Raw genomic sequence first — 15,209 nt, 5'->3', positions numbered from 1 at the left:
GTGCGCCCATCACTGCCTCGAGAATCCAATCAGATCCTAGGCCTCGTGCGCCCGTCACTGCCTCGCGAATCCAATCACATCTTGGGCCTCGTGCGCTCATCACTACCTCGCGAATCCAATCACATCCGAGACCTCATGCGCCCGTCACTGCCTCGAGAATCCAATCACATCCTCGGCCACGTGCGCCCGTCACTGCCTCACGAATCCAGTCACATCCTCGGCCACGTGCGCCCATCACTGCCTCGAGAATCCAATCAGATCCTAGGCCTCGTGCACCCGTCACTGCCTCGTGAATCCAATCACATCTTGGGCCTCGTGCGCTCATCACTGCCTCGCGAATCCAATCACATCCTCTGCCTCGTGCGCCCGTCACTGCCTCGTGAATCCAATCACATCCTCGGCCTCGTGCGCCCGTCACTGCCTCGTGAATCCAATCACATCCTCGGCCTCGTGCGCCCGTCACTGCCTCGCGAATCCAATCACATCCTCACCCTCGTGCGCTCATCACTGCCTCGCGAATCCAATCACATACTCGGCCTCGTGCGCCCGTCACTGCCTCGCGAATCCAATCACATCCTCGGCCTCGTGCGCCCGTCACTGCCTCGAGAATCCAATCAGATCCTAGGCCTCGTGTGCTCATCACCGCCTCGCGAATCCAATCACATCCTCGGCCACGTGCGCCCGTCACTGCCTCGCGAATCCAATCACAGCCTCGGCCTCGTGCGCCCGTCACTGCCTCGCGAATCCAATCACATCTTGGGCCTCGTGCGCCCGTCACTGCCTCGTGAATCCAATCACAGCCTAGGCCTCGTGCGCCCGTCACTGCCTCGAGAATCCAATCACATCCTCGGCCACGTGCGCCCGTCACTACCTCGAGAATCCAATCACATCCTCGGCCACGTGCGCCCGTCACTGCCTCGAGAATCCAATCAGATCCTAGGCCTCGTGCGCCCATCACTGCCTCGCGAATCCAATCACAGCCTAGGCCTCGTGCGCCCGTCACTGCCTCGTGAATCCAATCACATCCTCGGCCACGTGCGCCCGTCACTGCCTCGCGAATCCAATCACATCCTCGGCCACGTGCGCCCGTCACTGCCTCGTGAATCCAATCACATCCTCGGCCACGTGCGCCCGTCACTGCCTCGTGAATCCAATCACATCCTCGGCCACGTGCACCCGTCACTGCCTCGCGAATCCAATCACATCCGAGGCCTCGTGCGCCCGTCACTGCCTCGCGAATCCAATCACATCCGAGGCCTCGTGCGCCCGTCACTGCCTCGCGAATGCAATCATATTCTAGGCCTCATGCGCCTGTCACTGCCTCGTGAATCCAACCACATCGTAGACCCTGTACGCTCATCACTGCCTCGCAAATCCAGTCACATCCTCGGCCTCGTGCGCCCGTCACTGCCTCGTGAATCCAATCACATCCTCGGCCTCGTGCGCCCGTCACTGCCTCGTGAATCCAATCACATCCTCGGCCTCGTGCACTCATCACTGCCTCGCGAATCCAATCACATCCTCAGCTTCATGCGCCCGTCACTGCCTCGCGAATCCAATCACATCCTAGGCCTCGTGCGCCCGTCACTGCCTCAGGAATCCAATCACATCCTCGGCCTCGTGTGTCCGTCACTGCCTCGTGAATCCAATCACATCCTCGGCCTCGTACTCCCGTCAATGCCTCACGAATCCAATCACATCCCAGGCCTCGTGTGCCCGTCACTGCCTCGTGAATCCAATCACATCCTAGGCTTCGTACGGCCGTCAATGCCTCGTGAATCCAATCACATCCTCGGCCTCGTTCACTCATCACTGCCTCGTGAATCCAATGACATCCTAGGCCTCGTGCGCCCGTCACTGCCTCGTGAATCCAATCACATCCTCGGCCTCGTGCACCCGTCACTGCCTCGTGAATCCAATCACATCCTCGGCCTCGTGCGCCCGTCACTGCCTCGCGAATCCAATCACATCCTCGGCCTCGTGCACCCGTCACTGCCTCGCGAATCCAATCACATCCTCAGCCTCGTGCGCCCGTCACTGCCTCGCGAATCCAATCACATCCTTGGCCTCGTGCGCCCGTCACTGCCTCGTGAATCCAATCACATCCTCGGCCACGTGCGCCCGTCACTGCCTCGAGAATCCAATCAGATCCTCGGCCACGTGCCCCCGTCACTGCCTCACGAATCCAGTCACATCCTCGGCCACGTGCGCCCGTCACTGCCTCGAGAATCCAATCACATCTTGGGCCTCGTGCGCTCATCACTGCCTCACGAATCCAATCATAGCCTAGGCCTCGTGCGCCCGTCACTGCCTCGCGAATCCAATCACAGCCTAGGCTTCGTGCGCCCGTCACTGCCTCGTGAATCCAATCACATCCTCGGCCACGTGCGCCCGTCACTACCTCGAGAATCCAATCACATCCTCGGCCACGTGCGCCCGTCACTGCCTCGAGAATCCAATCAGATCCTCGGCCACGTGCGCCCGTCACTGCCTCGAGAATCCAATCAGATCCTAGGCCTCGTGCGCCCGTCACTGCCTCGCGAATCCAATCACATCCTCGGCCTCGTTCACTCATCACTGCCTCGCGAATCCAATCACATCCTCGGCCTCGTGCGCCCGTCACTGCCTCGAGAATCCAATCAGATCCTAGGCCTCGTGTGCTCATCACCGCCTCGCGAATCCAATCACATCCTCGGCCACGTGCGCCCGTCACTGCCTCGCGAATCCAATCACAGCCTCGGCCTCGTGCGCCCGTCACTGCCTCGCGAATCCAATCACATCTTGGGCCTCGTGCGCCCGTCACTGCCTCGTGAATCCAATCACAGCCTAGGCCTCGTGCGCCCGTCACTGCCTCGAGAATCCAATCACATCCTCGGCCACGTGCGCCCGTCACTACCTCGAGAATCCAATCACATCCTCGGCCACGTGCGCCCGTCACTGCCTCGAGAATCCAATCAGATCCTAGGCCTCGTGCGCCCATCACTGCCTCGCGAATCCAATCACAGCCTAGGCCTCGTGCGCCCGTCACTGCCTCGTGAATCCAATCACATCCTCGGCCACGTGCGCCCGTCACTGCCTCGCGAATCCAATCACATCCTCGGCCACGTGCGCCCGTCACTGCCTCGTGAATCCAATCACATCCTCGGCCACGTGCACCCGTCACTGCCTCGCGAATCCAATCACATCCGAGGCCTCGTGCGCCCGTCACTGCCTCGTGAATCCAACCACATCGTAGACCCTGTACGCTCATCACTGCCTCGCAAATCCAGTCACATCCTCGGCCTCGTGCGCCCGTCACTGCCTCGTGAATCCAATCACATCCTCGGCCTCGTGCGCCCGTCACTGCCTCGTGAATCCAATCACATCCTCGGCCTCGTGCGCTCATCACTGCCTCGGGAATCCAGTCACATCCTCGGCCTCGTGTGTCCGTCACTGCCTCGCGAATCCAATCACATCCTCGGCCTCGTGCACTCATCACTGCCTCGTGAATCCAATCACATCCTCAGCTTCATGCGCCCGTCACTGCCTCGCGAATCCAATCACATCCTAGGCCTCGTGCGCCCGTCACTGCCTCAGGAATCCAATCACATCCTCGGCCTCGTGTGTCCGTCACTGCCTCGTGAATCCAATCACATCCTCGGCCTCGTACTCCCGTCAATGCCTCACGAATCCAATCACATCCCAGGCCTCGTGTGCCCGTCACTGCCTCGTGAATCCAATCACATCCTAGGCTTCGTACGGCCGTCAATGCCTCGTGAATCCAATCACATCCTAGGCTTCGTACGGCCGTCACTGCCTCGTGAATCCAATGACATCCTAGGCCTCGTGTGTCCGTCACTGCCTCGTGAATCCAATCACATCCTCGGCCTCGTACTCCCGTCAATGCCTCACGAATCCAATCACATCCCAGGCCTCGTGCGCCCGTCACTGCCTCGTGAATCCAATCACATCCTCGGCCTCGTGCACCCGTCACTGCCTCGTGAATCCAATCACATCCTCGGCCTCGTGCGCCCGTCACTGCCTCGCGAATCCAATCACATCCTCGGCCTCGTGCACCCGTCACTGCCTCGCGAATCCAATCACATCCTCAGCCTCGTGCGCCCGTCACTGCCTCGCGAATCCAATCACATCCTTGGCCTCGTGCGCCCGTCACTGCCTCGTGAATCCAATCACATCCTCGGCCACGTGCGCCCGTCACTGCCTCGAGAATCCAATCAGATCCTCGGCCACGTGCGCCCGTCACTGCCTCACGAATCCAGTCACATCCTCGGCCACGTGCGCCCGTCACTGCCTCGAGAATCCAATCACATCTTGGGCCTCGTGCGCTCATCACTGCCTCACGAATCCAATCATAGCCTAGGCCTCGTGCGCCCGTCACTGCCTCGCGAATCCAATCACAGCCTAGGCTTCGTGCGCCCGTCACTGCCTCGTGAATCCAATCACATCCTCGGCCACGTGCGCCCGTCACTACCTCGAGAATCCAATCACATCCTCGGCCACGTGCGCCCGTCACTGCCTCGAGAATCCAATCAGATCCTCGGCCACGTGCGCCCGTCACTGCCTCGAGAATCCAATCAGATCCTAGGCCTCGTGCGCCCGTCACTGCCTCGCGAATCCAATCACATCCTCGGCCTCGTGCGCCCGTCACTGCCTCGTGATTCCAATCACATCCTCGGCCTCGTGCGCCCGTCACTGCCTCACGAATCCAATCACATCCTCGGCCTCGTGCGCCCGTCACTGCCTCGTGATTCCAATCACATCCTCGGCCTCGTGCGCCCGTCACTGCCTCACGAATCCAATCACATCCTCGGCCTCGTGCGCCCGTCACTGCCTCGTGATTCCAATCACATCCTCGGCCTCGTGCGCCCGTCACTGCCTCGTGATTCCAATCACATCCTCGGCCTCGTGCGCCCGTCACTGCCTCACGAATCCAATCACATCCTCGGCCTCGTGCGCCCGTCACTGCCTCGTGAATCCAATCAAATCTTGGGCCTCGTGCGCTCATCACCGCCTCGCGAATCCAATCACATCCTCGGCCTCGTGCGCCCGTCACTGCCTCGTGAATCCAATCAAATCTTGGGCCTCGTGCGCTCATCACTGCCTCGCGAATCCAATCACATCCTCGGCCTCGTGCGCCCGTCACTGCCTCGTGAATCCAATCACATCTTGGGCCTCGTGCGCTCATCACCGCCTCGTGAATCCAATCACATCCTCGGCCTCGTGCGCCCGTCACTGCCTCGTGAATCCAATCACATCCTCGGCCTCGTGCGCCCGTCACTGCCTCGTGATTCCAATCACATCCTCGGCCTTGTGCGCCCGTCACTGCCTCGTGAATCCAATCACATCCTCGGCCTCGTGTGCTCATCACCGCCTCGCGAATCCAATCACATCCTCGGCCTCGTGCGCCCGTCACTGCCTCGTGAATCCAATCACACCTTGGGCCTCGTGCGCTCATCACTGCCTCGCGAATCCAATCACATCCTCGGCCTCGTGCGCTCATCACCACCTCGCGAATCCAATCACATCCTCGGCCACGTGCGCCCGTCACTGCCTCGTGAATCCAATCACATCCTAGGCCTTCGTGTGCTCATCACTGCCTCGTGAATCCAATCACATCCTCGGCCTCGTGCGCCCGTCACAGCCTCGTGAATCCAATCACATCCTCGGCCTCGTGCGCCCGTCACAGCCTCGTGAATCCAATCACATCCTCGGCCACGTGCGCCCGTCACTGCCTCGCGAATCCAATCACATCTTGGGCCTCGTGCGCTCATCACTGCCTCGCGAATCCAATCACATCCTCGGCCACGTGCGCCCGTCACTGCCTCGCGAATCCAATCACATCTTGGGCCTCGTGCGCCCGTCACTGCCTCGAGAATCCAATCACATCCTCGGCCACGCGCGCCCGTCACTACCTCGAGAATCCAATCACATCCTCGGCCACGTGCGCCCGTCACTGCCTCGAGAATCCAATCAGATCCTAGGCCTCGTGCGCCCGTCACTGCCTCGCGAATCCAATCACAGCCTAGGCCTCGTGCGCCCGTCACTGCCTCGTGAATCCAATCACATCCTCGGCCACGTGCGCCCGTCACTACCTCGAGAATCCAATCACATCCGAGGCCAAGTGCTCCCGTCACTGCCTCGAGAATCCAATCACATCCGAGGCCACGTGCGCCCGTCACTGCCTCGCGAATCCAATCACATCCTCGGCCACGTGCGCCCGTCACTGCCTCGTGAATCCAATCACATCCTCGGCCTCGTGCGCCCGTCACTGCCTCGCGAATCCAATCACATCCTCGGCCACGTGCGCCCGTCACTGCCTCGTGAATCCAATCACATCCTCGGCCTCGTGCGCCCGTCACTGCCTCGCGAATCCAATCACATCCTCGGCCACGTGCACCCGTCACTGCCTCGCGAATCCAATCACATCCTCGGCCTCGTGCGCCCGTCACTGCCTCGCGAATCCAATCACATCCTCGGCCACGTGCGCTCATCACTGCCTCGCGAATCCAATCACATCCTAGGCCTTCGTGTGCTCATCACCGCCTCGTGAATCCAATCACATCCTCGGCCTCGTGCGCCCGTCACTGCCTCGTGAATCCAATCACATCCTCGGCCTCGTGCGCCCGTCACTGCCTCGTGATTCCAATCACATCTTGGGCCTCGTGCGCTCATCACTGCCTCGCGAATCCAATCACATCCTAGGCCTTCGTGTGCTCATCACCGCCTCGTGAATCCAATCACATCCGAGGCCACGTGCGCCCGTCACTGCCTCGAGAATCCAATCACATCCTCGGCCTCGTGCGCCCGTCACTGCCTCGTGAATCCAATCACATCCTCGGCCTCGTGTGCTCATCACCGCCTCGCGAATCCAATCACATCCTCGGCCTCGTGCGCCCGTCACTGCCTCGTGAATCCAATCACACCTTGGGCCTCGTGCGCTCATCACTGCCTCGCGAATCCAATCACATCCTCGGCCTCGTGCGCTCATCACCACCTCGCGAATCCAATCACATCCTCGGCCACGTGCGCCCGTCACTGCCTCGCGAATCCAATCACATCCTAGGCCTTCGTGTGCTCATCACCGCCTCGTGAATCCAATCACATCCTCGGCCTCGTGCGCCCGTCACAGCCTCGTGAATCCAATCACATCCTCGGCCACGTGCGCCCGTCACAGCCTCGCGAATCCAATCACATCTTGGGCCTCGTGCGCCCGTCACTGCCTCGTGAATCCAATCACAGCCTAGGCCTCGTGCGCCCGTCACTGCCTCGAGAATCCAATCACATCCTCGGCCACGCGCGCCCGTCACTACCTCGAGAATCCAATCACATCCTCGGCCACGTGCGCCCGTCACTGCCTCGCGAATCCAATCACAGCCTAGGCCTCGTGCGCCCGTCACTGCCTCGTGAATACAATCACATCCTCGGCCACGTGCGCCCGTCACTACCTCGCGAATCCAATCACAGCCTAGGCCTCGTGCGCCCGTCACTGCCTCGTGAATCCAATCACATCCGAGGCCACGTGCGCCCGTCACTGCCTCGCGAATCCAATCACATCCTCGGCCACGTGCGCTCATCACTGCCTCGCGAATCCAATCACATCCTCGGCCACGTGCGCCTATCACTGCCTCGTGAATCCAATCACATCCTCGGCCTCGTGCGCCCGTCACTGCCTCGCGAATCCAATCACATCCGAGGCCTCGTGCGCCCGTCACTGCCTCGCGAATCCAATCACATCCGAGGCCTCGTGCGCCCGTCACTGCCTCGCGAATGCAATCATATTCTAGACCTCCTGCGCTGGTCACTGCCTCGTGAATCCAATCACATCGTAGACCCTGTACGCTCATCACTGCCTCGCAAATCCAGTCACATCCTCGGCCTCGTGCGCCCGTCACTGCCTCGTGAATCCAATCACATCCTCGGCCTCGTGCGCCCGTCACTGCCTCGTGAATCCAATCACATCCTCGGCCTCATGCGCTCATCACTGCCTCGCGAATCCAATCACATCCTAGGCCTTCGTGTGCTCATCACCGCCTCTCGAATCCAATCACATCCTCGGCCTCGTGCGCCCGTCACTGCCTCGTGAATCCAATCACATCCTCGGCCTCGTGCGCTCATCACTGCCTCGCGAATCCAATCACATCCTCGGCCTCGTGCGCCCGTCACTGCCTCGTGAATCCAATCACATCTTGGGCCTCGTGCGCTCATCGCTGCCTCGCGAATCCAATCACATCCTCGGCCTCGTGCGCCCGTCACTGCCTCGTGAATCCAATCACATCCTCGGCCTCGTGTGCTCATCACCGCCTCGCGAATCCAATCACATCCTCGGCCTCGTGCGCCCGTCACTGCCTCGTGAATCCAATCACATCTTGGGCCTCGTGCGCTCATCACTGCCTCGCGAATCCAATCACATCTTGGTCCTCGTGCGCCCGTCACTGCCTCGTGAATCCAATCACATCTTGGTCCTCGTGCGCCCGTCACTGCCTCGTGAATCCAATCACATCCTCGGCCTCGTGCGCCCGTCACTACCTCAGGTTCAATCTCACGAAACCCGTCACAGCTTCAGCCTCATGATCCTCACGGCTCCGTCACCCTCGCGGCCCCGTCACCCTCGCGGCCCCGTCACCCTCGCGGCCCCGTCACCCTCGCGGCCCCGTCATCCTCGCGGCCCCGTCACCCTCACGGTCCCGTAACCCACGCGGCCCCGTCACCCTCACGGTCCCGTAACCCACACGGCCCCGTCAGCCACACGGCCCCGTCACCCTCACGGTCCCGTAACCCTCACGGCCCCGTCACCCTCGCGGCCCCGTCACCCTCACGGCCCCGTCAACCTCACGGCCCCGTAACCCTCACGGTCCCGTCACCCTCACGGCCCCGTAACCCACACAGCCCCGTCACCCTCACGGCCCCGTAACCCTCACGGTCCCGTCACCCACACGGCCCCGTCACCCTCACGGCCCCGTAACCCTCACGGCCCCGTCACCCTCACGGCCCCGTAACCCACACGGCCCCGTCACCCTCACGGCCCCGTAACCCACACGGCCCCGTCACCCTCACGGCCCCGTAACCCTCACGGCCCCGTAACCCTCACGGCCTCAGCCCCGTCACGCTCATGGCCCCGTCTCCCTTGCGGCCCCGTCACCCTCGCGGCCCCGTCACCCTCATGGCCCCGTCTCCCTTGCGGCCCCGTCACCCTCGCGGCCCCGTCACCCTCACGGCCCCGTCATCCTCGCGGCCCCGTCACCCTCACGGTCCCGTAACCCACGCGGCCCCGTCACCCTCACGGTCCCGTAACCCACACGGCCCCGTCACCCACACGGCCCCGTCACCCACACGGCCCCGTCACCCTCACGGCCCCGTAACCCTCACGGTCCCGTCACCCTCACGGCCCCGTAACCCACACGGCCCCGTCACCCTCACGGCCCCGCCACCCTCGCGGCCCCGTCACCCTCATGGCCCCGTCACCCTCACGGTCCCGTCACCCTCACGGTCCCGTCACCCTTGCGGCCCCGTCACCCTCGCGGCCCCGTCTCCCTCACGGTCCCGTAACCCTCACGGTCCCGTAACCCTCACGGTCCCGTAACCCTCACGGCCCCATGCTCCCCGTCACCCTCACGGCCTCAGCCCTGTCACCCTCATGGCCCCATGCTCCCGTCAACCTCACGGTCCCGTCACCCTCGCGGCCCCGTTACCCTCACGGCCCCGTCACCCTCGCGGCCCCGTCACCCTCACGGTCCCGTCACCCTCGCGGCCCCGTCACCCTCACGGCCCCGTCACCCTCGCGGCCCCGTCACCCTCGCGGCCCCGTCACCCTCGCGGCTCCGTCACCCTCGCGGCCCCGTCGCCCTCGCGGCCCCGTCACCCTCACGGCCCCGTCATCCTCGCGGCCCCGTCACCCTCACGGTCCCGTAACCCACACGGCCCCGTCACCCTCACGGTCCCGTAACCAACGCGGCCCCGTCACCCTCACGGTCCCGTAACCCTCACGGCCCCGTCACCCTCACGGTCCCGTAACCCTCACGGTCCCGTAACCCTCACGGTCCCGTAACCCTCACGGCCCCGTAACCCACACGGCCCCGTCACCCTCACGGCCCCGCCACCCTCGCGGCCCCGTCACCCTCACGGCCCCGTCACCCTCACGGTCCCGTAACCCACACGGCCCCGTCACCCTCACGGCCCCGTAACCCTCACGGTCCCGTCACCCTCGCGGCCCCGTCACCCTCGCGGCCCCGTCACCCTCACGGCCCCGTAACCCTCACGGTCCCGTAACCCTCACGGCCCCGTCACCCTCACGGTCCCGTCACCCACACGGCCCCGTCACCCTCGCGGCCCCGTCACCCTCGCGGCCCCGTCACCCTCACGGCCCCGTCACCCTCACGGTCCCGTAACCCTCACGGTCCCGTAACCCTCACGGCCCCGTCACCCTCGCGGCCCCGTCACCCACACGGCCCCGTAACCCTCACAGTCCCGTAACCCTCACGGTCCCGTAACCCACACGGCCCCGTCACCCTCGCGGCCCCGTCACCCTCACGGTCCCGTAACCCTCACGGCCCCGTCACCCTCACGGCCCCGTCACCCTCACGGTCCCGTAACCCACACGGCCCCGTAACCCTCACGGCCCCGTCACCCTCACGGCCCCGTCACCCTCGCGGTCCCGTAACCCACACGGCCCCGTCACCCTCACGGCCCCGTAACCCTCACGGCCCCGTAACCCTCACGGTCCCGTAACCCACACGGCCCCGTCACCCTCACGGCCCCGTAACCCTCACGGCCCCGTCACCCTCACGGCCCCGTAACCCACACGGCCCCGTCACCCTCGCGGCCCCGTCACCCTCGCGGTCCCGTAACCCTCACGGTCCCGTAACCCTCACGGCCCCGCCACCCTCGCGGCCCCGTCACCCTCATGGCCCCGTCACCCTCACGGTCCCGTCACCCTTGCGGCCCCGTCACCCTCGCGGCCCCGTCTCCCTCACGGTCCCGTAACCCTCACGGTCCCGTAACCCTCACGGCCCCATGCTCCCCGTCACCCTCACGGCCTCAGCCCTGTCACCCTCATGGCCCCATGCTCCCGTCAACCTCACGGTCCCGTCACCCTCGCGGCCCCGTTACCCTCACGGCCCCGTCACCCTCGCGGCCCCGTCACCCTCACGGTCCCGTCACCCTCGCGGCCCCGTCACCCTCACGGCCCCGTCACCCTCGCGGCCCCGTCACCCTCGCGGCCCCGTCACCCTCGCGGCTCCGTCACCCTCGCGGCCCCGTCGCCCTCGCGGCCCCGTCACCCTCACGGCCCCGTCATCCTCGCGGCCCCGTCACCCTCACGGTCCCGTAACCCACACGGCCCCGTCACCCTCACGGTCCCGTAACCAACGCGGCCCCGTCACCCTCACGGTCCCGTAACCCTCACGGCCCCGTCACCCTCACGGTCCCGTAACCCTCACGGTCCCGTAACCCTCACGGTCCCGTAACCCTCACGGCCCCGTAACCCACACGGCCCCGTCACCCTCACGGCCCCGTCACCCTCGCGGCCCCGTCACCCTCGCGGCCCCGTCACCCTCACGGCCCCGTCACCCTCACGGTCCCGTAACCCACACGGCCCCGTCACCCTCACGGCCCCGTAACCCTCACGGTCCCGTCACCCTCGCGGCCCCGTCACCCTCGCGGCCCCGTCACCCTCACGGCCCCGTAACCCTCACGGTCCCGTAACCCTCACGGCCCCGTCACCCTCACGGTCCCGTCACCCACACGGCCCCGTAACCCTCACGGTCCCGTAACCCTCACGGCCCCGTCACCCACACGGCCCCGTCACCCTCGCGGCCCCGTCACCCTCGCGGCCCCGTCACCCTCACGGCCCCGTCACCCTCACGGTCCCGTAACCCTCACGGTCCCGTAATCCTCACGGTCCCGTAACCCTCACGGCCCCGTCACCCTCACGGCCCCGTCACCCTCACGGTCCCGTAACCCACACGGCCCCGTAACCCTCACGGCCCCGTCACCCTCACGGCCCCGTCACCCTCGCGGTCCCGTAACCCACACGGCCCCGTCACCCTCACGGCCCCGTAACCCTCACGGCCCCGTAACCCTCACGGTCCCGTAACCCACACGGCCCCGTCACCCACACGGCCCCGTAACCCTCACGGCCCCGTCACCCTCACGGCCCCGTAACCCACACGGCCCCGTCACCCTCGCGGCCCCGTCACCCTCGCGGCCCCGTCACCCTCACGGTCCCGTAACCCTCACGGTCCCGTAACCCTCACGGTCCCGTAACCCTCACGGTCCCGTCACCCTCGCGGCCCCGTCGGCCACACGGCCCCGTAACCCTCACGGTCCCGTAACCCTCACGGTCCCGTAACCCTCACGGTCCCGTAACCCTCACGGCCCCGTAACCCTCACGGCCCCGTCACCCTCACGGCCCCGTAACCCACACGGCCCCGTCACCCTCGCGGCCCCGTCACCCTCGCGGCCCCGTCACCCTCACGGTCCCGTAACCCTCACGGTCCCGTAACCCTCACGGTCCCGTAACCCTCACGGTCCCGTCACCCTCGCGGCCCCGTCACCCTCACGGTCCCGTAACCCTCACGGTCCCGTAACCCTCACGGTCCCGTAACCCTCACGGTCCCGTCACCCTCGCGGCCCCGTCAGCCACACGGCCCCGTAACCCTCACGGTCCCGTAACCCTCACGGTCCCGTAACCCTCACGGTCCCGTAACCCTCACGGCCCCGTCACCCTCACGGCCCCGTTACCCTCACGGCCCCGTAACCCTCACGGCCCCGTCACCCTCACGGCCCCGTCACCCTCACGGCCCCGTCACCCTCACGGTCCCGTAACCCTCACGGTCCCGTAACCCTCACGATCCCGTAACCCTCACGGTCCCGTAACCCTCACGGTCCCGTAACCCTCACGGCCCCGTCACCCTCACGGCCCCGTAACCCACACGGCCCCGTCACCCTCGCGGCCCCGTCACCCTCGCGGCCCCGTCACCCTCACGGTCCCGTAACCCTCACGGTCCCGTAACCCTCACGGTCCCGTAACCCTCACGGTCCCGTCACCCTCGCGGCCCCGTCAGCCACACGGCCCCGTCACCCTCACGGTCCCGTAACCCTCACGGTCCCGTAACCCTCACGGTCCCGTAACCCTCACGGTCCCGTAACCCTCACGGCCCCGTCACCCTCACGGCCCCGTTACCCTCACGGCCCCGTAACCCTCACGGTCCCGTAACCCTCACGGTCCCGTAACCCTCATGGCCCCGTCACCCACGCGGCCCCGTGCTCCCCGTCACCCTCGCGGCCCTGTCACCCTCGCGGCCCCGTCACCCTCGCGGCCCCGTCACCCTCGCGGCCCCGTCACCCTCGCGGCCCCGTCACCCTCGCGGCCCCGTCACCCTCACGGTCCCGTAACCCACGCTGACCCGTCACCCTCGCGGCCCCGTCACCCTCGCGGCTCCGTCACCCTCGCGGCCCCGTCATCCTCGCGGCCCCGTCACCCTCACGGCCCCGTCACCCTCGCGGCCCCGTCACCCTGGCGGCCCCGTCACCCTCACGGCCCCGTCACCCACGCGGCCCCGTCACCCTCACGGCCCCGTCACCCTCACGGCCCCGTCACCCTCACGGCCCCGTCACCCTCACGGCCCCGTCACCCTCACGGCCCCGTCACCCTCGCGGCCCCGTCACCCACGCGGCCCCGTGCTCCCCGTCACCCTCACGGCTCCGTCACCATCACGGCCCTGTCACCATCACGGCCCCGTCACCCTCACGGCCCCGTCACCCTCACGGCCCCGTCACCCTCACGGCCCCGTCACCCTCACGGCCCCGTCACCCTCGCGGCCCCGTCACCCACGCGGCCCCGTGCTCCCCGTCACCCTCACGGCTCCGTCACCATCACGGCCCTGTCACCCTCGTGGCCCTGTCACCCTCACGGTCCCGTCACCCTCGTGGCCCCGTCACCCTCGTGGCCCCGTCACCCTCGCGGCCCCGTCACCCTCACGGCCCCGTCACCCTCACGGTCCCGTCACCCTCACGGTCCCGTCACCCTGGCGGTATTTTTACTGTATTACTCAGCAGAGGGGAAGGTGGAAATGTATGCCGTGACTCTTGGTAATCTGTCTCTTTATCCAGTTCAAAGCTGGCTGTTATTCCACAGGACCCATTCCTGTTCAGTGGCACAATACGGGAAAACCTGGATCCACTGGGACACCACACAGATTTACAGCTCCAAACTGTGTTGACGGAGTGTCATCTGCTGGAAGTCACTCAGCGAATGGGTGAGGAAAGGCCGGAGAAGGCATCATAATCATCGTACCGCTTTGAATTGGTGACTGTGTGTGTGTGAGTGTGTGTGTGTGTGTGTGTGAGTGTGTGTCTCATTGCCTATTGGTGACTGTGTGTGTGTGTGTGTGTGTCTCATTGCCTATTGGTGACTGTGTGTGTGTGTGTGTGTGTGTGTGTGTGTGTGTGTCTCATTGCCTATTGGTGACTGTGTGTGTGTGTGTGTGTGTGTGTGTGTGTGTGTGTCTCATTGCCTATTGGTGACTGTGTGTGTGTGTGTCTCATTGCCTATTGGTGACTGTGTGTGTGTGTGTCTCATTGCCTATTGGTGACTGTGTGTGTGTGTGTGTGTGTGTGTGTGTGTGTGTGTGTGTGTGTCTCATTGCCTATTGGTGACTGTGTGTGTGTGTGTGTGTGTGTCTCATTGCCTATTGGTGACTGTGCGTGTGTGTGTGTGTGAGTGTGTGTCTCATTGCCTATTGGTGACTGTGTGTGTGTGTGTGTGTGTGTGTGTGTGTCTCATTGCCTATTGGTGACTGTGTGTGTGTGTGTGTGTGTGTGTGTGTGTGTCTCATTGCCTATTGGTGACTGTGTGTGTGTGTGTGTGTGTCTCATTGCCTATTGGTGACTGTGTGTGTGTGTGTGTGTGTGTCTCATTGCCTATTGGTGACTGTGTGTGTGTGTGTGTGTGTGTCTCATTGCCTATTGGTGACTGTGTGTGTGTGTGTGTGTGGGTGTGTGTGTGTGTGTGTCTCATTGCCTATTGGTGACTGTGTGTGTGTGTGTGTCTCATTGCCTATTGGTGACTGTGTGTGTGTGTGTGTGTGTGTGTGTGTGTGTCTCATTGCCTATTGGTGACTGTGTGTGTGTGTGTGTGTGTGTGTGCGTGTGTGTGTGTGTCTCATTGCCTATTGGTGACTGAGTGTGTGTGTGTGTGTCTCATTGCCTAT

General features: G+C 64.3%; 1 protein-coding gene across 1 annotated transcript in view; it reads left to right on the top strand.

Moving 5' to 3' along the window:
* abcc10 (ATP-binding cassette, sub-family C (CFTR/MRP), member 10) overlaps positions 1-15,209 on the top strand; it is a 183,184-nt gene that overhangs the window by 108,978 nt on the left and 58,997 nt on the right. The window contains exon 7 of the mRNA XM_078213518.1: positions 14,110-14,255. Within this exon, the coding sequence (XP_078069644.1) occupies positions 14,110-14,255 (146 nt within the window). The remainder of the gene's footprint in view (positions 1-14,109; positions 14,256-15,209) is intronic.

Source organism: Mustelus asterias, chromosome 5, assembly GCF_964213995.1.
Source record: "Mustelus asterias chromosome 5, sMusAst1.hap1.1, whole genome shotgun sequence".
In the NCBI taxonomy this organism is placed as follows: Eukaryota; Metazoa; Chordata; class Chondrichthyes; order Carcharhiniformes; family Triakidae; genus Mustelus; species Mustelus asterias.
Note: the sequence above shows the minus strand (reverse complement) of the source record. Positions and strands in the feature narration are given on the sequence as shown.